Here is a 24418-nt window from a genome sequence, read left to right on the forward strand (position 1 = left end):
TACAAATGCATGTCTATCTGTATCATTAAATACAATACCAACAATGGGGCCCAGAGAGATAGCACAACGGCGTTTGCCTTGCAAGCAGCCGATCCAGGACCAAAGGTGGTTGGTTCGAAGCCTGGTGTCCCATACGGTCCCCTGTGCCTGCCAGGAGCTATTTCTGAGCAGACAGCCAGGAATAACCCCTGAGCACCGCCAGGTGTGACCCAAAAACAAACAAAAAAATATATAACAATATCAACAATTAGCATGAGGAAAGTTTTGGGCCAGAGGGACAGGATAGCTAGCTGGTAATCCTAGGGCTGGGCTAGGGTCCCAGGGCATCGCTGTTAAGTAATTCCTCAGTACAGTGCCAGGAGTAACCACTGAGCATAGCCGGATGTGGCCAAAAAAAGAAAAAGAAAAAAATGTGTCTTAAAATGGGTGGGGGCTCTGACCCCTTCAGGAAGGACACAAGGTCACATTTCACACATGAGACTTCCTAAACAGTTCTCTAGCAAACTAATATTTGCCCAGTGCAGAGTGGTTTATTTTGGGGGGTAGGGCCCCCACACCGAGTAATGTTCAGGGGTTACTCTTGGATCTGCGTTCAAGAGTTACAGCTGGTGTGCTCTGGGGACTTTATGGTATTCAGGGATCACACCTGAGTCAACCTAGTGCAAGGCAAGCACCCTGCCTCTGTACTAACACTCCAGCGCTTCGAGGTTCTGGTACAAAACAGTCCATGAAAATCTTTAAAGAAGAGGAACCTAGGCCAAAGAGGAAGCAAAGAAACCAATTTCACTCTGCAGGAAATAACCCCAGTCATTTACAACATGCCTTCGCAAGAAATTATTTGATTCTCTGAATTTTTTGGGAGAGATGGGGTTTGGGATAAGCACCCTATCCTCCATCTATACTATCTCTCCAGCCTCTTTCGAATCATTCTTCATCCTCATTATGAATTTTCTTTTATTCATTGGGGGTGTGAAAAAATTTAAGACAACATTGTATTACATTCTCTGAAACAGCACAGGGCACTGAAACACATCTAAGCAACCCAGAGTGAATAACTAGTCTAGTTCACCGCCTGGACATTACAAGAGAAAGGAAGGAAAATCTTCCCAAATGCCAACAACTGAAAAGTGGCCCAAATGGCTTTTATAAGAAAGATGGTTATCACAGAAGCAGGCTGATCCCTGTTCATTGGGGAGGGAGAGGGGGAGAGGGGGGCAGGTTTGCAGAGCAGGACGAAGGGGGGGGGGGGGAAGAAGTGGAACCAGGCTAAAGAGGAAGGGAGGGAGGAAGTTCTGGAAGAAGTGGGCATCTATCTGGTGCCTGGCAGGCACCGTCAAGCCATCTTTCCGAAGATAAGGGTTCGAAGCAGTGGCATGTGTGGTTTAATCAGTGCCTATCTGGCCATTGACCAAGGGTCCCATCTACTGTTTTGGAAGGAAAAGAAGAAGGAAAAAGAAAAGAAAAAGAGTTGAGCACTGGCTGGTGGAGGGAAGTTCCTGCTGGGGGAGGGGGGCCATTTAAAGCACCCCATTTCTTCTTTCTGAGTACAGCTCCATCTCTCAAGGGGAAAGAAAAAAGAAATAATAATAGGGGTGGGGGTAGAGGGGGGCATTGGTGGTGGGAATGTTGCACTGGTGAAGGGGAGTGTACTTTTTAATCACTGAAATCCAACTACAGACATGTTGGTAATCATGCTGCTTAAATAAAGCTATTAATAGTAAATAATAATCATTTCCAAAAAGCTCTCAAGAGTGCATGCAAAGCATATTGTGCCTGTGGAATGGTCGGGGTGGGCGCCCCTGGATGGCCCTCGCGAGGCTCAGCCCTGACACCCCACCCCAATACAAGTACAGCCCTCCTGGAGCCTGGGGGGCCTCCCTACCCCACATCCAATCCCCCCAGGCCTGACCCACATCCCCAGGAGGCGGCCCAGTGGGTGCCACTTCCGCCTCAGCCTTTCGCCTCTTCCACCCAAGGCCCAGCAAACTCAGCCCCCCACCCCTGCACCTAGACCAGGCCTCCCTCCCCCTGCCCCTCCCCTCCCTCTTCCCTCTCCTCCCCCTGCTCCCTTTCTCTCCCTCTCCCCTACTACCCCCTTCCCCTTCCTGCCCCCTCCTCCCCATCCCTCCCCTTCGTCCCCCCTCCCTCTCCCTTATCCTCCCCCCTGCCCCTCCCTCATTCCCTCACTCCCACCTCTCCTCCCCCTGCTCCCTTCCCTACTACCCCCTCTCTCCCAACCCTTCCCCTTTCCTCACCCTTGCCCCTCCCTCACTCCGTCCATCCCCTCTCCTCCCCCTGCTCCCTTTCTCTCCCTCTCCCCTACTACCCCACTCCCACCTCTCCTCCCCCTGCTCCCTTCCCTACTACCCCCTCCCTCCCCCTTCCCCTCTCTTCCCCTGCCCCTCCCTCATTCCCTCACTCCCACCTCTCCTCCCCCTGCTCCCTTCCCTACTACCCCCTCTCTCCCAACCCTTCCCCTTCCCCTCTCCTCACCCTTGCCCCTCCCTCACTCCGTCCATCCTCTCTCCTCCCCCTGCTCCCTTTCTCTCCCTCTCCCCTACTACCCCCTACCCCCCCTGCTCCTTCCCCTTCCTGCCCGCCCCCTCCTCCCCACCCTCCCCCTCCCTCCTTTTTGTCCCCCTCTCTCCCCTCACCTCCCCCCTGCCCCTCCCTCATTCCCTCACTCCCACCTCTCCTCCCCTGCTCCCTTCCCTACTACCCCCTCCCTCCCGACCCTTCCCCTTCCCCTCTCCTCCCCCTCCCTCCATCCCCTCTCCTCCCCCCTGCTCCCTTCCTCTGCCCCTCCCCTCATACCCCTTCCCTCCCTCCTGGCCCCTCCCCTCTCCTCACCCCTTCCTTCCTCTCTCCTCCCCCCGCCCCTCCCTCACTCCCCCTCCCCTCTCCTCAGCCCTGCTCCCCTCTTCTCCCCCTCCCCCTTCCCACCTCCTCCCCTTGGACCCCTTCGTCTCTCCCTCCTGCCCCCTCCCCTGCTCCCCGAGGCCCTTCCCCGGCGCCGCCCGAGCCCAGCGCGGCCCACGCCCACGCCCACCCGGCCCGGCCCGGCCCGGCCCGCACCTTGTCCATGAGCTTCCAGCACTTCTCCACCGTCTTCTTGTCCACGGCGCCGGGCGGGTGCGGGCCCAGGTGGTGCTGGTGGTGGTGGTGCGGCTGGAAGGCGTCCTTCATCAGCCCGATCAGCCCGCCCGCCGCGCCCCCCGCCCCGCCCGACCCGCCCGCGCCGCCGCCGCCCGACCCCGAGCTCTTCTTCACGTTGCCCGCCATGGCCGACGAGGGACGCAGGGACGGAGCCGCTCCCCGCCGCCCCGGCCGGGAGACAGGAGCCAGTGCGCGCTCCCGGAGACGGGACGAGCGCGCGCCCGAGTGGGAGGGGAAAGCGGGAGGAGCGAGCGTGCGCGCGCACACCCGGAAGTCGCCCGACTTCCGCCTCGGAGGCGAGCTGCCCCGCCCTGCCCTGCCCTGCCCGGCGCCTCTGCGCCCGCGCCCTCTACCGGCCGCGCGAGGAAAAGGAAGGAAAGAAGGAAGGCAGGGGCGAGAGCGGAAGTGCGCACGCGGAGTCTGCGCGCTAACGAGGCCCGAAGCGGAGGCGGCCATGTTGCTTGTGGGCAAAAGGTTACTGGCACTCTTGGTACTACTAGGCCTAGGTGTCTGTCTGTTGCTCAGGTATGGCGGATGTTGGTAGAAGGAGGGCTTCCTAATTTAGGGCAGGGAGCTGGAGCGTCGAGAGTCTCTTTCCCCATTTTTTGTTTTGGTTTTTCGTTTTGGGGTCACACCCAGCAGCGCTCAGGGGTTACTCCTGGCTCTAAGCTCAGAAATTGCTCCTGGCAGACCCAAGGGAGGAGAACCCTATGGGAAGCCATATGGGATTCAAACCACCGTCCTTCTGCATGCAAGGTAAATGCCCTACTTCCATATGCTATCTCTCCGGCCCCCTTTTCCCCACTCCTGGTAAGAGAAAGTTGAGGGTCAAGAGAGATAGCATGGAGGTAGGGTTTGTGCTTTGCATGCAGAAAAGAAGGTCGGTGGTTCGAATCCCAGCAATCTCATATTGGGCCTTGCTCCAAGCCTGCCAGGAGCAAATTCTGAGCGCTGTCAGCGTTGAGTCTCTTTCCCCACTCTTGACAAAAGAGGAAGTTGAGGGCCAGAGAGATAGCATGGTGGTAGCATGGGTTTTTGCCTTGCATGCAGAAAAGAAGGTCGGTGGTTCGAATCCCGGCAATCCCATATTGGTCCTTGCTCCAAACCTGTCAGGAGCAAATTCTGAGCACAGAGCCAGGAGGAACCCCCCTGAGTGCTGTCGGGTGTGACCCCCAAAATAAACCAGAGGAAGTTGAACTTAGGGACTCAGCTTTTTTCACATGGTTTTTGAGTAAAGGGAAGTCATTTTCGCCACCCTCTGGGGGTTTTCACGACTTTGTTAAGCCAAGACCAGAATTTTTGCAGGGTGTTGACATAGACAAATTGACAGCCTCTCTTCTTCCCCAAGACAAGATGCACCCTGAGCCCTCCTTTCAGGCCCTTTCATCTTCTGGAATCCCCCCTCACTTATCCACCCCCATTTCTAAACACTAGTTCCTTTTCTGGGAATTGAATATGTACTTAAGATTCCTCCTGCTCGGCGTATTTCACCGCCAGCAGCAGGAACAACCACATAAACAGGAGTGCTCGATTGCTCACTTCTCCCTTGGATCAAGAAGGCCTTTCCCAGGCACTTCCACTTCTTTAATTCTAATCTCTGAAGAACTTTGAAAAAAAAAATAAAAGAGGGAAAAAGGAACTTCCCTCCCAAAGAAGGAAGTGCTCTGTCCTAACCACACTCCTTCTGAGTGTCAGTTCGGAGAGCTGGTGTGTCAGTTAAATAATCAGTTCCATCTTTTGCACAAAACACCTGACTCACTGTATTAACATGATCAGTTATCAGAAACACCTGTGTGTGCAGCCTGACCCCCCCCCAGGACATTGTTTCTAAATAAACTCAAAGTCTTTTGCATTTCTGTCGCCTTTATTAAAGTGTGATTATAAATTAAATCACCCGTTACCTTTTCCTACACGTAAAATTTTTTGCCAGAGAGAATTTTCTCAAAGGAAATCTAAGGGGCCAGACCAATAGCACAATGAGTGTGGCTAACCTAGGACCCACCTGGGTTCTATCCCCACCTCCATATGGTCCCCAAGCCAGTCAGGAGGGATTTCTGAACATAGAGCCAGGAGTAACGCCTGATCGAAGCCGGGTGTGATCCTAAAACAAAAATAAATAAATAAATAGACGAAACAAAAAAAAAATCTAAGCAAAGCTCTTGTTTTTTTGGTTTTTGTTTTTTTTTGGGGGGGGCCACACCCGGTAATGCTCAGGGGTTACTCCTGGCTATGTGCTCACAAGTTGCTCCTGGCTTGGGGGACCATATGGGACACTGGGGGATCGAACCTCGGTCCGTCCAAGGCTAGCGCAGGCAAGGCAAGCACCTTACCTTTAGCGCCACCGCCTGGCCCCCTAAGCAAAGCTCTTAATTATTCAAACTTCTGCACCCAAATCCTACCTTGCTAGTTGTAGATCAGCTTTTGTTTATCTGTTTAAGGTTTGGGGGCACACCCAGCAATGCTCAAGGGACCATTTGTAGTGCTCAAGTTGACTACTTGCAAAGCAAATACTCTATCCACTGTACTATATCTCTGGCCTGACATATTTTTAATATACAAATAGCTTAAGGGCCAGAGAGATAGCACAACAGTAGGGTGTTTGCCTTGCACGCAGTCAATCCAGGAAGGACAGTGGTTCAAATCCCGACGTCCTGTATGGTCCCTGTGCCTGGCAGGAGTTATTTCTTTTTTTTTTTTCTTTTTTTTTTGGTTTTTGGGCCACACCCGGTGGTGCTCAGGGGTTACTCCTGGCTGTCTGCTCAGAAATAGCTCCTGGCAGGCACAAGGGACCATATGGGACACCGGGATTCGAACCAACCACGTTTGGTCCTGGATCGGCTGCTTGCAAGGCAAATGCCGCTGTGCTATCTCTCCGGGCCCGGGAGTTATTTCTGAGTGCAGAGCCAGGAGTAACCTCTGGATGCTGCCAGGTGTGACACAACAAAAAAAAACAAAAATCAGGGCTAGAGGTAAGGTGTGTCTGCCTTGCAAGCGCTAGCCTAGGATGGACCACGGTTCGATCCCCCGGCATCCCATGTGGTCCCCCAAGCCAGGAGCGACTTCTGAGCGCATAGCCAGGAGTAACCCCTGAGTGTCACCGGGTGTGGCCCAAAAACCATAAAAAAAAAAAAAAGTCAGCATTTGGACGGGAGAGATAGCATGGAGATAAGGCGTTTGCCTTTCATGTAGAAGGTCATCAGTTAGAATCCCGGCATCCCATATGGTCCCCGTGCCTGCCAGGAGCAATTTCTGAGCATGGAGCCAGGTATCCCCTGAGCACTGCCAGGTGTGACCCAAAAACCAAAAAAAAAAAAATCCTAGCTTAAAGGGCTGAGTGTATATTTTGCATGCAAGAGGCCAGGGTCATAAGGTCCCAAAGTACCTCCGGGAATGACCTCTGAGCACAAAGCCTAGAATAGCCTCTAAGCACCTGTCAGGTATGACCAGAAACCAAAAGCAAAACTAAAAGGTAAGTGATCTATCTGGTGCTGGAGAGAGAATATGTTCTGCATGCCAGAGGCCCAAATTTCAACCTATACCCAGCATGCTCCACCAAGAATTGCCCCAAAATTTTTTTTATTTACTCCCATATGACCAGGGTCCCCTTACCCATCTACCTAACAAAAAGGGGAAATATGAGCCTTTCTACAGTCACTTCTTTTTTTTTTTTTGGGGGGGGGGAGATTTGGGGCCACACCCATTGACACTCTAGGAGTTGCTCCTGGCTTGGGGGACCATATGAGACATGGGACATGGGACGTCAGTGATCCAACTGTGGTCCATTCTAGGTCAGAGCATGCAAGGCAAACGCTCTACTGATTGCACCACCGCTCCAGCCCCAGCCTACAGTCACTTCTAATCTGAGGTCAGGGGCCGGAGAGATAGCATGGAGGTAAGACGTTTGCCTTTCATGCAAAAGGTCATCAGTTCGAATCCCGGCGTCCCATATGGTCCCCCGTGCTTGCCAGGAGCAATTTCTGAGCATGAAGCCAGGAGTAACCCCTGAGCACTGCCGGGTGAGACCCAAAAACCAAAAACCAAAAAAAAAAAAAAAAAAAATCTGAGGTCAGTGAGAGAAGATTCAATTACTTCGTTTCATGGCTCTCATTTGCCTTGTTTTTCAAAAGCACTAGAGATAGGTTTGGACTTTTCTGTGTGTATGGAGGGGCACACCTGGTGGCACTCAGGGGTTACTCCTGGCTCTGCCCTACGAAGTCACTCCTGGCAGGCTTGTGGGACCATATAGGATGCTGGGAATCGAACCCGGGTTCGTTCCGGGTAGGCCTCATGCAAGACAAACACCTTACCACTGTGCTATCTCTCTGACTCCAGGTTTGGACTTTTTAAAAAATATATATAGTCACAGTAAAATTACAAAATTATTTCTGATTGAGTCAGGCACACAATATTTCAACAGCAATCCCTTCACGAGTATCCACTTTCCCTTGCTACTATCCAGAGGCTTGGATTTTTTTTTTTTTTTTGATCACCATAGGCTGAAGCTGAGGGTTGACATGTGTCATGGGCCACTTTCCTGTACTACATCACCTCTGCCCCCAAACCACATCCTCATTCTGCACCTGAAAGGCAGTTGGGGGAATCTGTGAACTCTGATCTGAGGCACCTGAACGGCCTCTCCTCTGTAACCACCTCCTCTGACTCCCCTTTCCCGCAGCATACAACACGACATCTGCTCTGGGGATACTCTCCAACCAGCTACTAAATGAGGAGACACCCCAGGCACCAGAGGCCTCCTCAGTATGAGCAAGAATGTTCAAAATGAAAAGAAAAAGAAAAAGAATGTTCAAAATGATAAGTTAAAAAGGCTCTCCAGTAGTGAGATACCTGACTCCAACCACAGAAACTGGAGTTCTAAGAGCCTTCTTTTTATTTTTATTTATTTATTTATTTTTGGTTTTTGGGTCACACCCAACAGCCCTCAGGGGTTACTCCTGGCTCTATGCTTAGAATTCGCTCCTGGCAGACTCGGGGGACCATATGGGATGCCGGGATTCGAACCACCGTCCTTTGCATGCAAGGCAAACACCCTACCTCCACGCTATCTCTCTGGTCCCCTAAGAGTCTTCGATTTTTTTTTTCTTTTTTTATTTTTTGGTTTTTGGGTCATGCCCGGCAGCACTCAGAGTGCTCCATGCTCAGAAATCACTCCTGGCAGGCTTGGGGTTTGAACCAATGACCTTCTGCATGAAAGGCAAACACCTTATCTTCATGCTATCTCTCTGGCCTCACCCCTAAGAGTCTTCTAAGGACAAACCTGTTTGCTTTTCTCTTAAGTGCAGCAAAATTCAAGAAGGGCACAGGAATAGGAATCTGCTGTTGCCTGAAGCCACCTGCTTCCAGAGAAAGGTTTTTGTGTGGGTTTTTTTTTTTTTTTTTTTTTTGGTTTTTGGGCCACACCTGGTGACTCTCAGGGGTTACTCCTGGCTATGCGCTCAGAAATCACGCCTTGCTTGGGGGACCATATGGGAGGCCAAGAAATTGAACTGCAGTCTAGGTTAGCACATGCAAGGCAAACGTCCTACTGCTGAGCCACCACTCTGGCCCCAGGATTATTTTTATTCCTAGATAGCACTCCGGTTCCTCCCATCTCCTCCCGTCCACGTTTGCAATGCAGAAAAAGAAGGAGCTGGAGAGATAGTACAACAGGGAGGCCACTTGCCTTGCATGTAGCTGACCTGACCCAGGTTAGATCCCAACTAACATACCCCATATGGTCCCTGAGACCCTTCAGGAGTGATCCCTGAGTGCAGAGCTAGAAGTAAACCCTGAGCGGTGTGGGTGTGACCTTCCTACAACCTGGAAGAAAATAAAAGAGGAAAGATTAGGGAAGTCTTCAGGCTGGAGAGACAGTTCAGGCAGGAAGGTGCTTGCCTTGCATGCAGCAGACAACAATTTAATATCTGGCCCCCCACATCGTATCCTGCACTTCAGGAATGTTCCCCGAGCAGAGCCATGAAGTAATGGGGATGGCCCCAAAACAAAAATAAAATAAGGAAGAGTCTGCAGGGGCCACAGGGCTGGAACATAGGCTATGCATGTGAGAGATGCATGTGATCTTCTGAGTTCTGTCAAGAGCGACCCTCAACAATGTCCCAGTTGTAGCCACTGAACACCTCCAGCTATGACTCAAAAACCAAGAGCCCTCAGTGCTGCTCATTCAGGATCCACAAATCCCTTCAGTATTGGCTGTTCTGGTTCTAGCCATTGTGGTGCCCAATGATCCAGCTGACAGATAACTGGCAAGTTTCTGGGACAGCACAGGGCTGGAGGGGGAGTGTGACTCCCTCCCACAAACTCATTTTTCTCACCTCTTGTAACTCTTGAAAAGCAAGAGGCAAGAGATGTGTCCCCCAAAGGAAAACGCATTAGGAGAGGGAGGAGAAATATCAAACGAGACCACTAGGCGGAGCCAGAGGGAGACAGAGACAGAGAGACAGAAAGAAGAGAGATAAGGGGCCAGAGAGATAGCATGGAGGTAAGGCGTTTGCCTTTCATGCAGAAGGTCTGTGGCTCAAATCCCGGCATCCCATATGGTCCCCTGAGCCTACCAGGAACGATTTCTGAGCATGAAGCCAGGAGTAACCCGATCGCTGCCAGGTGTGACCCCCAAAAAAAAAACAAAAACAAAGAAGAGAGAGAAAGAGAATGTCACAAAGCAGCAAAATGGCAGAAGGGAAAGGACTTTTCATAATCCTTGAGAGAAGACAAGTCTGCAAGCCTTGACTCAACAATCCAGGATTGAATGATTGGGCAGATTTTATAGGGGTTCAGGACCTTGCTTGCATACAGCTGAGCCTGCTTTGACTCCCAGTGGTTGAGGGCTGTTCTCTAACCAGCACCACCCTTTCCATCTGCACCCAGGGTCCAGGGTCACTCTTCAGTCTCCCATCTCAGAACTGGGAAGCTCCACCTGTCCACTGCCTTCTCTCTCTTTGACCCTCCCAGCAAAACCTTCCTGCATAAATCTGCTGATAGAACTGATTGGTGTAAATTGCCCCAAAGGACTTCTGGGAGGTGAATTGCCCCCACCCCACCCTGCATTGCACCAAGGTGTCATGGCAGATGAATCAATCAATTGTGTGAGTCAGAGAAATGAACTCCAAAGTCCCTTCTCCCCAAAGGTCACATAGAATAGAGGCTATGAAGACACTGCAGCCCCAGCAACTAATTCACTCCTTGCTGGTTTGTGAGCTGATTTAGTCCTTCCACCTTGCTGTGGCTTTATTATTTGGGTTTTTGGGGGGAGGTTACAGGCCCAGCTCTGTGCTTAGGGGAAATTGTGATGCCAGGGACCAAAACTGATGGACATCATACAATATCATCTTTGTGCTTTCTCCTGCCCCTCCATCTTGATGTGGACACCTTGTTTCCAGGTTGCCTGGACACCAAGCTCTGGAAAGTCCCAAAAGTCCTGCCCCCACATGCAGATACGCTCAGGATTGGCTCCCTGCACCTTCTCCTCCTCAGAAACTTTTCTGATTGGCCTTTTCTCTGTCTGTCACCAGGAGTGGCTCAACCCACTGGGAGACTGGACAAGGCAAGAGAGGGTTTGGCCAGTGGGAAACAGGCAGGTAGGATGGGGGTAAAGAGCAGGGGCTGATATTGCCTTTCTCCAAAAAAGGGTTGGAAGAAAAGATTTATGTACAGACATCCTACCTGGCAGAAGGAGATTCCCAAAAACCCCACCCTTGACTAAGGCTCCAGGATACCAGGGGCAGTTTTAGGCAAGTGCCAGGAATAGACTGAAGACTCCTGGTTCAGTCTGGGGTCAGACCGAGCGTCCCCAGATCTAGACCTCTGCATGATGCCCCTCTTTTCACCCCCAGGGACAACAAGAAAATGCCAACCTAAGACCAAATCTAAAGGGGTAACATGGGGGGCACAAGATGAGGAAAAAGGAAGCGAGCTGTTGTGAGTCATGGGGAGCTTGGGGCTGCCCACATCTCATGTTCTGGCACAATACCCCTCAAAATTTCTCCCTGCATCTTCCCCTGCCTGTCTTGCAATTTTTTCAAGAGCTGGAACTGGGTGGGCAGCCCCACCACTTCAGCCCCCTCTAAGCTCTCCCTTTAAGGACCCACCACGTACCTCGACTAAGGAGTACAGCAAGGAAGAGGACACCCCTCGCAGTCAAGGACTCTATTTCAAGGGCCTGGGCATTCCAAGGTGGACACAGCGCCTGGAGTGGGCTCAGGCCAAGGGGAGTGAAAGACTAAAGCTATGAGGCTGTGCAAACTTGCCAGGGCAGATGTGGAGGCCTAGGCCACTTTCAGTCAGGCCATACTGGAAAAGAGGAGCTGTTCTGAGACCAACTGGGTGAGGAAGGTGAAAACTCTGGGTGCTGCAGGAGAGGCAGGGGGGGTGTAGAGGGTCAAGGTATCCTGAAGTTCCAGAGGTAAAGCTGTGCAGGACAGCTGAACCAACAACCACAAGCACCCCATCTTACCCTTGCGGGAAAGATTATGTCCACTGAAGCATCAGGTTGGTACTGTGCAGAAAGGGGATCTCAGAAGGGCAGAGAGGGGAACCACTTCCAACATGGGGTTGTCCTTCAAACCCAGGGGGACTGATTAGCTGGAGTCCCTCACTGGTTCTGAAGGTTAATGGACGGTCTGGATCCTTCCTTGCCTTTTTTTTTTTTTTTTTTGGTTTTTGGGCCACACCCAGTGACACTCAGGAGTTACTTCTGGCTATGTGCTCAGAAATCGTACCTGACTTGAGGAACCAAATGGGATGCCGGAGATCAAACTGTGGTTCATCTAGGTTAGTGCATGCAAGGCAGAATGCCGTATCGTTTGCACCACCACTCCCAGCCCATGATACTTCCCAGCTTTGCAGAGGGATGAAACCCACCGGGCCCAGGCTTCTGAAGAGCAGCTGAAGCAAAAGTTGCATAGGCTGGAGGCAGTACTGGAGGCGGCCCACAATGAAGAGAAGACTGTCTATGCAGGTGGGTGGACAGTGCGGAGGGAAGGCAAGGCCCAGAAGACAGGGAGAGGGTAGGCAGCACTCCCCAACCTGCTACCAATAACCATCCAGGCCAGATCCTGAGGAAACCAAAGCCAAGTCAATTGTGGACCTGGAACCAAGCCGGATGCCTGAGGCTCTCACCTGGCAATCCAGGCAGGAAGGAAGAGCCTAAGCTGCAGTTGCTGCAGATATGTAATTCATGCTTCCTGCAGGTCAACGTTTTCTTTTTTATTTTTTTGGTTTTAGGGCCCACACCCGGTGATGCTCAGGGTGATACTACCTCGTTATGTGCTCAGAAGTCGCTCCTTGCTTTGGGGGACACATATGGGGGAACCAGGGGATCGAACGCTGTCCATCCACGGCTAGCGCAGGCAAGGCAGGCACCTTACCTCTAGTGCCATTCGCCCAGCCCACAAGCAACTTTTCTAAGCCTTCCCTGCAGGCTTGTCAGTGAGCCTGCTGTAGGTGTCTCCTAGCAAATCCTTGATCTCATATCTCCTGTGATGAGCAAGTGGAGAAGTGTGAGCGACTTTATTAGGAGCAGTATGGAGGAGGGGTCTGCATCTTACCCCAGCTTGGCAGTCACCTCTAAAAAGAACTTGGGGGCCTGAGTGATGATATTGATGATAGGGCATTTGCCTTGCATGCGGCCCACCCGAAACAAACCTGGGTTTAATCCCCTGTCATCCCATATAGTACGCCCGAACCTGAACAGGAGTGATTTCTGAGCACAGAGCCGAGGAGTAACCCCTGAACCCTGCTGGGTATGGCCCCCACAGAAAAAGAAAAAGAACTTAGGTGATAGCACAGCAGGGAGGGAACATTTGCAATGCACATGGCAGACTTGGGTTCAATTTCCTCCGGCATGCCCATAGCGCCCGGAGCCTGCCAGGAGTGACACTGGGTGCAGAGCCAGGAGTAACCCCTGAGCAACATTGGAGGTGGCAGCCCAAATCGAAAAAGGAACCCAGAAGCACTGGTCATTGTGCCTTGGCCCAGCCCCCATATCCCTTTTTCTATCTCCATCACCTCACCTGGCCCTGGGCCCTCCTATCCTCACACAGAGATGAGCCTCCAGTGCCTGGCTGTGCAGGAGAAGCTGGATACCCACACCAGGGAACTGGAAGGCCAAGTGAGAGGCTTCTGAAGCTAGTTCAGTAGGGTGACCCCCTAGCCATGGGGATGTCAAGAGAGGCTTAGTTTCAGGAAATGGATGGACCACAGTCCTTCTTGGGGGCCAGACACACCCTCTGCCATTGAAACCACCCTCTGGCCCCCCAAGACTCTATTTCAGGGTTCAGGATCCAGGCATCCTCCTATCTCTTTTTCACCTTCTGCCTCCCAGAGATATACCAGAGGGAGACAGAAGCAGCATGGAGAGCAGCAGAGGTAGCCCTGGGGGACAGGGAGTGGGAGCTAACGCAGCTGTGGGCCTACATGGCCCACATGGAGACTGAGTATGAGGGGGTCCTTCCCTCAGCCAGGGCTGGTACAGGGGAAAAACACAAAGCAAGGGATCTAGCAAGATGCCCCAGTTATGCTCCCCACTTAGGACTTCCAGAAACTTAGGACAGCAGGGTAGGGTAGTTTACCTTGTATATGACCCATCTGGGTTTGATCCCAGCACCAAAGATGGACCCTTGAGCACCAACCAGAGTGATCCTTGAGCACAGAGCGAGGATTAAGCCCTGAGTAATGCCAGACAGGTGTGGCCCTAAATAAAATAGATAAGAATTTCCAGAGTCCAGAGTGATAGCACAGAGATATGGTGCTTGCCTTGCACACGTACAATCAGAAACCCACCTAGGTTTAATCTCCAGCATCCTGTATGGTCCCACAAGCCTGCCAGGTGCGATTCCTGAGCGCAGAGCCAGGAGTAAACCCTGAGCACCATCAGGTGTAGTGTGGCCCAAAAACCAAAATAAAAGAATTTCCAGATGGACCTGATATAGTACAGTGGATATAAAGTTAGCCTTGCATGCAGCCAACCCAGGTTCGATCCCTGCATCTCATATGGTCCCCTAAGCACCTCCAGGAGTAATCCCTGATCACAGAGCCAGGAGTAAGTCCTGAGCATCACTAAGTATGGCTCCACTCCAAAAAAGCCATAGCTTAAAAGCAAACAAGGATGGAGTGATAGCACAGTGGTAGGGTATTTGCCTTGCATGTGGCTGACTCAGTACGGACCCAGCATCCCATATGGTCCCCCAAGTCAGGAGCAATTTCTGAGTGCATAGCCAGGAGTAACCCCTAAGCATCACCGTGTATGGCCCAAAAACCAACCCCCCCCCAAAAATAAGGCAAATAGGCAAACAATAGAAAAATAACTTCCAAGAATTCTGGGGCACCCCTCACATCCTCCTTCTTTCCTGGGGGTTGAACCACTGGTATCTGCAGGGCAACCAGGACCAGCTCCTGGCCAAGATGTTGGCAGCCTGAGTGGGCCAGAGGCCTCAGTGAGGCTCTCCACAGCCACAAGGAACAGCCTCCGCCAGTTTGGACTCAACCCCCTGGATCTCTGAGGTTGGAAGCCCCCCATGTGTAAGTCTCCTCAAGCAATAGAAGACATTCCAGTGTAGACGGACTGAGTGTAGTGGTGAATACGACCTCCTGGACACAGATGGGCTCTGGGCTGGCCCGTGGCCCCTAGGATGAAAGTCTAACAAGGTCCTACCCCTCTCCTTCAAGAAATTGGGGGAACAGGGAGGAGTGGGAAGGCATTTACTTGCATGAGCCTGTAAAAAAAGCTGGTGCAGCCAGATCCCGGGCAAGTAGAGAGCTTACAGATTCAAAAATCCATCCAGAGCCCACTTCTGTGGGAATGACTCCAACAACTCTTTGTTTTAGGTGAGGAAGGGATATTGTGGGGGGGGGGGAAGGGTTCACACCCAGCTGCTCTCAGGAGTTACTCCTGGCTCTGCACTCAGAAGTTGCGCTGGAGTGGTGGCACAAGCAGTAGGGCATCTGCCTTGTGCGCGCTAACCTAGGATGAACCGCTGTTCAATCCCCGGCGTCCCATATGGTCCCCCAAGCCAAAAGCGATATATTTTTTGGTTTGGGGGTCATATCCAGCAGCGCTCAGGGATTACTCCTGGCTCTACACTCAGAAATCGCTCCTGGCAGGCTTGAGGGACCATATGGGATGTTCGAACCACCGTTCTTCTACATACAAGGCAAACGCCTTACCTTCCACGAGCAATTTCTGAGCGCATAGACAGGAGCAACCTCTGAGTGTTACCTGGTGTGACCCAAAAAGCCAAAAAAAAAAAAAAAAAAAAGTCACTTCTGGCAGGCTCAGGGACCAGATGGAATGCTGGGAATTGAACCAAGGTCCATCCAGTCCATCCAGGGTTGGTTGCACGCAAGGCAAATGCCCTATTGCTGTGCTATCGCTCCGGCCCAAGGGATATCTATACTGTGTCTCAGCTAATCAGATTAGGAGGAAAACAGGAAAGGCAGAAAAACAGGATTCAATCAGGTATGGAAAGAAACAGTATAAATGCTCTGTTTAAGGGGGGGAAACAAGTTGTATACTTTGATTAAAGGAAAAATAAGATGTGGGCTCTATCTAGAGAGAATAATAAGATGTTTGCTCTGTTAGGCTCTGTGAGTTTAGTTACAGCAGCCAACCTGGGTTCAGTTCTGGGCATCCCATATGGTCTCCCTGAGCTGCCAGGGAGTGATTTCTGAGGGTGCAGCCAGGTGTGGGGTCCAAAAACCTAAAAAAAAATAAGGACATTCCACAGGGTCCCCTTCAGTCCCTTCATATCCACAGCCCCTTCTTTTCTTTATTTATTTATTTTATTTTTTTGGTTTTTTGGGCCCACTCCTGGCAGTGCTCAGGGGTTCTCCTGGCTGTCTGCTCAGAAATAGCTCCTGGCAGGCACGGGGGACCATATGGGACACCGGGATTCGAACCAACCAACTTTGGTCCTGGATCGGCTGCTTGCAAGGCAAATGCTGCTGTGCTATCTCTCCGGCCCCTCACAGCCCCTTCTTGTCACACAAACATAGGCCCCATGATTTGTGAGGTTCGTTAGACACCAGTGACCATCCCCCAAATCTGAAGAAGGAGCGACAACACAGCACACAAAGGGGCACCCATTCTCCTTCCACCTCTGCCTCTCCATTCCACAGCTTTACCCCTACATGGGTTGCATGCTTTACCCTGCCAGGATATGTTCTGTCTCTTCTGTGGACTCAGTCCCATAGGCTTCCCCACATTGCCCAAAGTCGCTTTGCTCCTGAGATTCCTGTACTCCATCCCTGAAGTGCACAGAACCTCAGCCCTGCAGATGTGGCCAAAAAGAATCCCCTCACTCCTCACCTTAACCCCAGATCCAGGTGCTAATCTCCAGTCTCAGGGGAAGAGAGATAGGATATCAGGTAGTGTTTGCCTTCCACAAAATAACTGGTTTGTTTTCATTGTTGCTTTATTTTGTTATTGCTTTTGGGTCACACCTGGTAGTACTCAGGACTTACTCCCGGCTCTGTGCTCAGAGATCACTTCTGGTGCTTGTGGGACTATATGAAATGCCATAGATTGAAACCAGGTTGGCCTTTGTGCATTGCAAGAACCCTACTCACTGTCTTATCTCTCCAACCCTGGGACTGGAGATTAGCATCTGAAGCAGGGGTTAGGGTGATAAACTATCTCTGGTTCCAGTCAGCCAGTCTGGGTTCTAATCCTTTGCACCCCAGGTGGTTCCCGGAGCCACTGTCAGGAGTGACCTCTGAATAGAGAGTCAGGAGTAAACACTAAGCATCATTGGGTATGACCCCCAAAACCAAAACAAACCCAAAATAAAATTTTTTTAAAAAATCTGGTGGCCTAGTCCCCCTCACCCAACATGTCCCCCTAGCTGGGTATAACCCAGAGACGCCCATGTCCTCACCTCCAATCTGTCATTTGCTGGAACAGCATCAGAAATCAGGGCACCAACGAAACAGATCAACTGTTTATTTTGTTTTGTTGTTTTCATCCATGTGTTTCGAAGCTGCCATGTATGAGCCTCCAGATACAAGAGCTACCCAGGGGAAGGATTTTGCAACGGGGAGGGGGGAACTCTGCCAGGAGTTCAGCATCCTTCGGGACTTTAGGAGCATTCCTTGGACTGAACCACTATCACTGGGTCATTAGTCGAAACCTCTATCTCCTCTTCCTTCCTAGGAGGTTTGGGGGTGAGAACAAAACCCTCAAGCTTCTAATCTTAGGGTTGGTTCACTTGGCAACCATCCTCCCATTCCTCAGTGTTGTCCAAAAGTCACTCATTCACTAATCCCCTGTGGACGGAGGAAGCTTGTTTGAATGACAAAGGATGTTTCCTGGGCTGGCAGCTCAGGAAATTCCAGGGGTTGAGGAGCTCCAGGCTGGGAACCCCCAACGTGACCGACCTTCTTTTCTCGAAGCCAGAACTTTCTCTGTGTGGCACAGCTCCCAAAGCCTCCATGTGACTTCCTCCTTCCTCTGGCTTATTGGGGTGGGGGGAGTGTTCCATAGCAAATCTCTCATGCTCCTAGTTCTGGAGGTTCACCCCTGAGAAGCAGGAGTTCCGGGACAGGATCCTGTGTTTGAAGAGGAGCAGGGTCCAAGTCTAGATTCTGTTTTGTTTTGTTCTGTTTTGGGCCACACCCAGTGGCGCTCAGGGATTCCTTCTGATTTTGCACTCAGAAATCACTCCTGGCTCAGGGGACCATATGGGATGCAAGGATCAAACCTGTGTCCGTCCTCGGTCAGCAGTGCACAAGGGCAAGGCAAATGCCCTACCCGCTGTGCTACCCCGCTGGCCCCCAAGTCTAGAGTCTGGCTTGAAGCAACACTACCACCACCCTTAGAGTACTCCAGGCTGGAGAGGGGAGCCAGGCAAGATTTGAAGAGGTCTGCTGAGTGAGGCAGGGCTATTTCATCACCAGCCCTGAGAAGAAGGTCCATTCCTGAGTGGAGAGAGAAAGAGGGAAGGTGCTGTCAGGAACTAGCAGGGTCCTTAGGCCCTATGTCCTCACATGCACCCCAGCTTGCTTCACCTGCTTCTGTCTTACTACCCCACCTCCTGGCTACCACCTTCTCTGGCTGTTCACAGCACCTTTTCGTTTGTTCTCTGGGCCACACCTGGTGGTGCTCAGTGTGTACTCCCGGCTCTCTGCTCAGGGATCATTCCTGGTAGGTTCAGCATCCCTCTGGGATGCTGGGGATCGAACCTGGGTTGTACACGTGCAAGGCACATGGCTTACCTGCTGAGCTATCATTCCAACCCCAACAAAGCACCTCTTTTTGTGCTAAAGTTTGGTTTTAGGGGGTACACCCAGCAGGCTGACTCCTAGCTCTATGCTCGGAGATCACGCTCTTGATGCTATTCAGGTTCTGAGAGGTGCTGGAATCACACTACCCAGGTCATGTAAAGCTAAGTGCGCTCCCCACTGTACTCTCTCCCAGGCCCTCATGGCACCCTGCTTGAGCTTCCTCACCTCAGCCTCCGGGGCCACACAGATCTTTGAATCCTGGCCTGGCCCAGCTGCCAGCTTCAGGGCAAGTGGAGGCTTGGCCTCAAGAAGCAGGTCCAGAATCTCCATGTCGTTGTTGTCAGTAACAGCACACCCGTTCACTTCCAGAACAACGTCCCCCTCCTGAAGGCCTGCTTGTGCTGCTACCCCTCCCGGGGTCACCTGGCCATAAAGGGGAGGAAAGACAGACAACAATTTATCACCCAGAGAACTGGGCTGTGTACCAGGGGTGGGGGGACATGGGGAGAACTGAGGAGGGAGGGTCTTGGGGCCTCCATCACCTGGGAGATGAAGAGGCGTGGCTCGCTGGTGACACAGGAGAGCCAGAGTCCATAGCCACCGCCAGGCCCTGGATGCAAGATACATTGGCGGGTCGTCCTCGGCATCTGGGCATTTCTCTTGGTCAGGGCCTCTGTCTCAACCAGTGACTCTTCGCCCGGAGAGGCAGATGGCTGCATGGGTTCCATGAAAAGGAGAGGGGACAGGCGAACCTGGATGGGGACAGAAGAAGAATGAAGCTGCTGTTTCTCCAGCCCCCAGCCCTGCTCCAGGGCTCCAGTCCCTGGCCTTGGTTCACACCATGCTGAAGAAACGGTCAGTCTCCTGGTCCACCACAGTGAGGGACAAGTGGGATCCCTGTGCCAGGATCCGGGACACTGTCTCCTCATGGCTCAGTCCTTCCACGCTGTCCCCGGCAACTGCCACCAGCCGATCTCCATCCTGCATCCCTGCCTTCTGGGCCGGCTGGCCTGGGTCCACGTCCCTCAGAAACTGCCCTGAAACACAAAACAGCTTCATTACTCCTTCTCTATTCAGCAAGCCCAGTAGGCTGACCAGGGTCTTATGTGTGGCGGGGAGGGGGGGGTGTACTATGACACATACCCATGACAAGGAGAAAGAACTAGGGCACTTCATAGTTTGGTTTTGGTTTGGGGGGGGGGAAGCACACCCTGTGGTAATCAGGGCTTACCCCAGATCTGGGAAGCAGATAGCATGTCAGAGGTTGAACCCAGGTCAGCCACAGGCAGGGCCTGCAACCTCCCAGCTGTGGTCTTACTTCCAGTGCTAAACAGAACCCAGCAACCCCTGTCTGTGCCCTGCCCAGGTGCCCCTACTCACTGAGGACACCATCATGTCCCTTCTCCTCTTTGAGCAGGAACCCGAAGCCCTGAGGTCCCTTCTCCAGGTGCAGGCATCGGGGCGAAACGGGCAGTGTCCAGCCCTCTGCCAGTGGGGCAGCCAAGGGCACTCCCAGCTGGCGACACTGTTTTTCCACCTCGGGGCCTGCCACCAGCAGGGTCACCTGTTGTTCACTCCTCCGGAGCTGTCCGGATTCAAGAGGGCATCAGCTATGAGGTTGGGAAGGCAAGGGTGTCTCCTCCTCCTGGCCATGCTCCCCCCCAACCCCATCCAGGTGGAGGAAGCCCAAGGCCATTGCAGTGGAAGGAGGCCTAAGATGGCATCAGATCAGATACTGGAGTGCAGATGGGGTGTGGGTGTGGGTGGAGTTAGGGGTGGGAGCAGGGGAGGAGGCTGCAGGGGGGAGCTTGGTGACTAGCCTGAGAGTAGAGGCTGTCCTGGTCCCTACCTTCTTGTTAATTTGTCTCTGAGTCAACTTCTCCACGCTCACCCCGTTCAGTTCCAGCAGTCGGGCCCCTGGGGGGACCCCTGCCCGTTCAGCTGCTCCTCCAGAACTCAGAATCAACCAGAAAGCGCCTCCATTTCCTGTCAGCCCCAAAGCACCCCAATCCAGTCTGCTGCCTGCTTGCCACACTCTGGGAATGCTGGAGCTCCCACCCTTCCACCCTGGGACCCGGGGCCTAGGAGCTTACCCGCTGTGATGCTGAAGCCAAAGCCACCTTCATCTTTCACGATATGGCACAACCGGGGCCGGACCCCTGGGTCAAGTGCAGGATAGAGGGGCGCCTTGTCCCCCTGACGCTCCCGGGCCACATCGTACATGTGCTGGGCCACCACCATCAGGAGCACCCGTGGGCCACTGGCCCGAATGTGGCGAACCACCTGGAGGAAGATGGATGGTTTAGGAGGTGAGGTGACCCCCCCTTGGGCTCCCTCAGCCCTTCCCAGACTAGCCCCCAGAATGCGACCTGGATGCCAGACACCCCTAGATCCTGAGAGGTGTGGTTTGGACTTGGGAGGGGAGGCTAGACCTGGGGGTGACCCTCCCATTGGGCTTTCCTCTCCCTGGGGCTCCTTGGGGCTCACCACTGCATAGTCTTCTTGTTCCATCATTTTGTGGTTCACCCCCAGAATTAAGTCTCCTTCCTGAAGACCTTGGCGCTGGGCAGAGGTGCCGGGGTTCACTTTGCTCACCACAGGCTGAGCCCGACCAAGGTGTCGCTGTAGGTGGAAACCGAAGGATCCCTGCTCGTCTTTGCTCAGCAGGCAGAAGCGGGGTTGGGGCAGGCGCCTGTCATCTGCGAGGGATGCAGGAAGGGGGGACTGGTCACCTGGTGCCTCCTCCCATTAGGCACTTCCCACTTAATGGAGGGAAGAGACAGGACCCCTCTCAACATTATTTTTGTTTTTGTTTCTGGGTCATACCCAGCAGCGCTCAGGGGTTCCTCCTGGCTCTATGCTCAGAAATCGCTCCTGGCAGGCTCAGGGGACCATATGGGATGCCGGGATTCGAACCACAGTCCTTCTGCATGCAAGGCAAGTGCCTTACCTCCATGCTATCTCTCCCTATCTCTCCAGTCTCCCCTCTTACCTTTTGGTCCTATACCTCAACCTCACTGAGACAAAAGGAATGGCCACCAGGGGGCAGTGCACAAATCTAGGGCATGATTGTCCAAGGAAAGGAATTTACCCAAAGGGTCCAAGTCTTCAGTCAGGGAGAGGGCAGGGTTGTCAATACCCAGCTTGGGGTCGAACTCAAACTTCCTGTGAGGAGGTAAGAGACCCAGGTAGGGAAGTGCTAAGATGGCCTCAGTATTCCCATTCCCCCAACCCTAGACACCCCCCTGCCAACCCTTCTAGGCACTTACAGGGTTAATGCGGCTGTGTCCTGCAGCTCTTGGCTTTTGCTCAGCTCCTCTTCCATGGCTGCTGGCTGGAAGGACTTGGGAGAAGCCCCATGCTGGTCCTTATAACTGCCCCAAAGCTCCACCTTCCCTCCACCCACTTCACCCTATTCTGGGTCCAGCCAGGGAAATCTACTCACCACTTCTACCTAGAAGCCAATTCTCCAGAGTGGGACCAGAAGGGAGCTCCAAGCCAGGCACCTCTTCTCCCCTCACTGCTGCATCTGCGGGGGTGTGGGGGGACTTCAAGCCCCACCCTGGCCCCGTGGTGCCCTGACCAACTTCCCACTGCCCTTCAGCCCCCACTGCGGATTTCTCCCAGACCCAGATCTGTGACAGTCTCCATACTCAGCCCCACGACCGACCCAAGGCTCTGGCGGGCCAAGGTCCACGAAACCAGCTGACCTTCCCACACCTTCACCCGCCTCCTCAAGTCTCTGCTCTTCCAAATAGCCGGGTAATGGTTAACAGGTTACTATCCTCTGGAGAACATAGCTGTGTCTCTTATCCCCACCTTTTTTTTCTTGATTTTTGGGGGGTTAGGGGCTCATACCTGGTGATCCTCAAGGTTACTCCTGGTAGTACTCTTGGAACCACATGGGGTGTGAGGGATCGTACTGAGACTGGATGCATGCAAGGCCAGCACCCTCTGATACACTATCTCTCTAGCTCTGGGCCCCCACTTTCTCCAAAGGCTGTTTTATTGCTCCAGCTCCCTGACACATGGGAAAGGCAGCTCACTGGGCATTGTGTGACACACTTATGAAAGAATGGCAGAAGTTCCATGGCCCAGCCTAACCAACCCCTCCTTGATTTTTGGCTCCTGGGGCCCACCCCCAGTCCACATTGCCTCTGAACCTAGAAACAATGAATCACCTGCAGCAGAACGTGGTCAGTAGGTAAACGAATAACAAAAATTAGGGGCCCAGATGTGACTCAGGTGGTCAAGCGCAGGTCTAGCTCAAGGGAAGTATCCTTTTTGTTTTGTTTTGTTTTGTTTTGGGGTTGCACCCAGCAGTGCTCAGGAGTCACTCCTGGTACTGAACTCAGTAATCATCCCAGGTAAGCTCAGGGGACCATATGGGATGCTAGGATTCGAACCACCATCTGCTCCTGGATTGACTGCATGCAAGGCAAACATCCTACCGCTGTGCTAACATTCCAGCCCCTCCGGCCTATTTTGTTTTTTATTTTTAATTTTTTTGGGTTTTGGGTCACACCCGACAGTGCTCAGGGGTTACTCCTGGCTTTACACTCAGAAATTGCACTTGGCAGGCTCAGGGACCATATGGGACGCTGGGATTCAAATCACCATCCTTCTGCATGCAAGGCAAATCCTTACCTCCATGCCATCTCTACGGTACCCCATTTTGTTTTTAAATTTTTATTTATGTATTCGTTTTGGGTCACACCCAGCGGCACTCAGGGGTTACTCCTGGCTTGCACTCAGAAATCACTTCTGGCAGGCTCGGGGGACCATATGGGATACCAGGGATCGAACCCAGGTCTGTCCTGGGTCTGCAAATGCCTTGCTGCTGTGGCATCACTCCAGCTTCTTAAGGAAAGTCTTGAATTCAGTCACCCCCACCCAGCACCCCTGGGTTTTGCTCTGGTGGTCCCTAACCATTTTAGAGTTTTTCCTAGCCCCGAGCCCCTAAGCACAGCCGCTCCTTATTAAGGATCCTATCATCACCATCAAATGGCCAAGAAAGTGACCTAGTGACCTTTTTTGAAAATATCAGACCCCTGGGGCCGGAGAGATAGCATGGAAATAAGGTGTTTGCCTTTCAAGCAGGAGGTCATCGGTTCAAATCCCAGCTTCCCATATGGTCCCCTGTGCCTACCAGGAGCAATTTCTGAGCCTGGAGCCAGGAATAACCCCTGAGCACTGCCGGGAGTGACCAAAAAAAACAAAAAAACAAAAAAACAAAAAAAAAACCCACAAAGAAAAGAAAATATCAGACACCCTCCAAAAAATCAGACCCAATAAATAGTGACCCAATAAATTTTTATTTATTTATTTTCGGGGCCACAGCTGAAGGTGCTCAGAGGTTCTCCTGGCTCTACACTCAGAAATCACTCCTGGTGATATGGGATATTGAGAATGGAACCCAGGTCGGCTGCATGAAGACAAATACCCTCCCGCTGCGGTGATGTTTTTGTTCTTTATTTGATTATTATTTTTGGTTGAAGCCACACCTGGGAGAGCTCTGGGACTATTCCTGTTTCTGCACTCAGGGATTACTCCTGTAGAGGCTCAGAGGACCATAGGAGATACAGGAGAATCGAACCCGGGTCAGCCATGTCCAAGGCAAGCATTCACTCTGACCTCCTGTAAGATTTTTATTTAAGATGCCAGGTTTTGTTGGAGTGAATCTGTGCACGTGCCCCTTAGAGGCACAGAGCTTAAGTACCAAGTGGTGAAGGGGCGCGGGGTGTGGGGAGAGCACCAATAAAAGAGAAAAGAGACTGCAGGTATCTGGGTGTCCCCAGAAAGTAAAGGCCACAACTCCTGCAAGGCTGGCGGCAAAAGAGCGCCCTCTGGTGATAAAATCAGGATTGCAGAGGGAGACAAGGCTGGGACTGACTTGCTATAGGATAATCTGAATTATCAAATTGACACATACTTTGCTCTTTGGGAAAGAAAAGGATGTTCTGTTGACCAGGATGCACTGGTCAGAAATGCCCCAGGAGGTCAAAGACGCCCTTGTCGATTGCCCCTTCCT

The 24418-nt window shown here is 52.4% G+C and overlaps 2 protein-coding genes across 2 annotated transcripts in view; both read right to left on the reverse strand.

Annotated features, from left to right (window-relative positions):
- CBL (Cbl proto-oncogene) overlaps positions 1 to 3282 on the reverse strand; it is a 73606-nt gene extending 70324 nt beyond the window's left edge. Inside the window, exon 1 of the mRNA XM_049778003.1 lies at positions 3076 to 3282. Coding sequence (XP_049633960.1) covers positions 3076 to 3282 — 207 coding nt within the window. The remainder of the gene's footprint in view (positions 1 to 3075) is intronic.
- A 14103-nt stretch (positions 3283 to 17385) lies between these two features.
- On the reverse strand, positions 17386 to 21712 carry NHERF4 (NHERF family PDZ scaffold protein 4). Its single transcript, XM_049778386.1, has 10 exons — positions 21657 to 21712; positions 21479 to 21552; positions 20875 to 21086; positions 20481 to 20670; positions 20237 to 20373; positions 19768 to 19972; positions 19228 to 19424; positions 18930 to 19139; positions 18613 to 18810; positions 17386 to 18081 (listed from the first exon to the last, which is right to left on the reverse strand). The coding sequence occupies exons 1-10, from the start codon at positions 21710 to 21712 to the stop codon at positions 18046 to 18048; spliced, it is 1515 nt and encodes a 504-aa protein (XP_049634343.1). The 3' UTR covers positions 17386 to 18045.
- Between the last annotated feature and the right edge of the window lie 2706 nt (positions 21713 to 24418).

The sequence above is a fragment of the Suncus etruscus genome, chromosome 8 (genome assembly GCF_024139225.1).
Source record: "Suncus etruscus isolate mSunEtr1 chromosome 8, mSunEtr1.pri.cur, whole genome shotgun sequence".
NCBI lineage: Eukaryota > Metazoa > Chordata > Mammalia > Eulipotyphla > Soricidae > Suncus > Suncus etruscus.

What these genes read in the sequence shown, in the direction of transcription:
- NHERF4 (XM_049778386.1), bottom strand. Translation starts at nt 21,712, where the DNA reads ATGGAAGAGGAGCTGAGCAAAAGCCAAGAGCTGCAGGACACAGCCGCA. An exon ending in AACAAGAAGACTATGCAGTG is followed by an intron (nt 20,671 to 20,874) that starts GTGAGCCCCAAG and finishes ATCTTCCTCCAG; the next exon opens with GTGGTTCGCCACATTCGGGC. An exon ending in CTGACCGTTTCTTCAGCATG is followed by an intron (nt 19,140 to 19,227) that starts GTGTGAACCAAG and finishes GTCCCCATCCAG; the next exon opens with GTTCGCCTGTCCCCTCTCCT.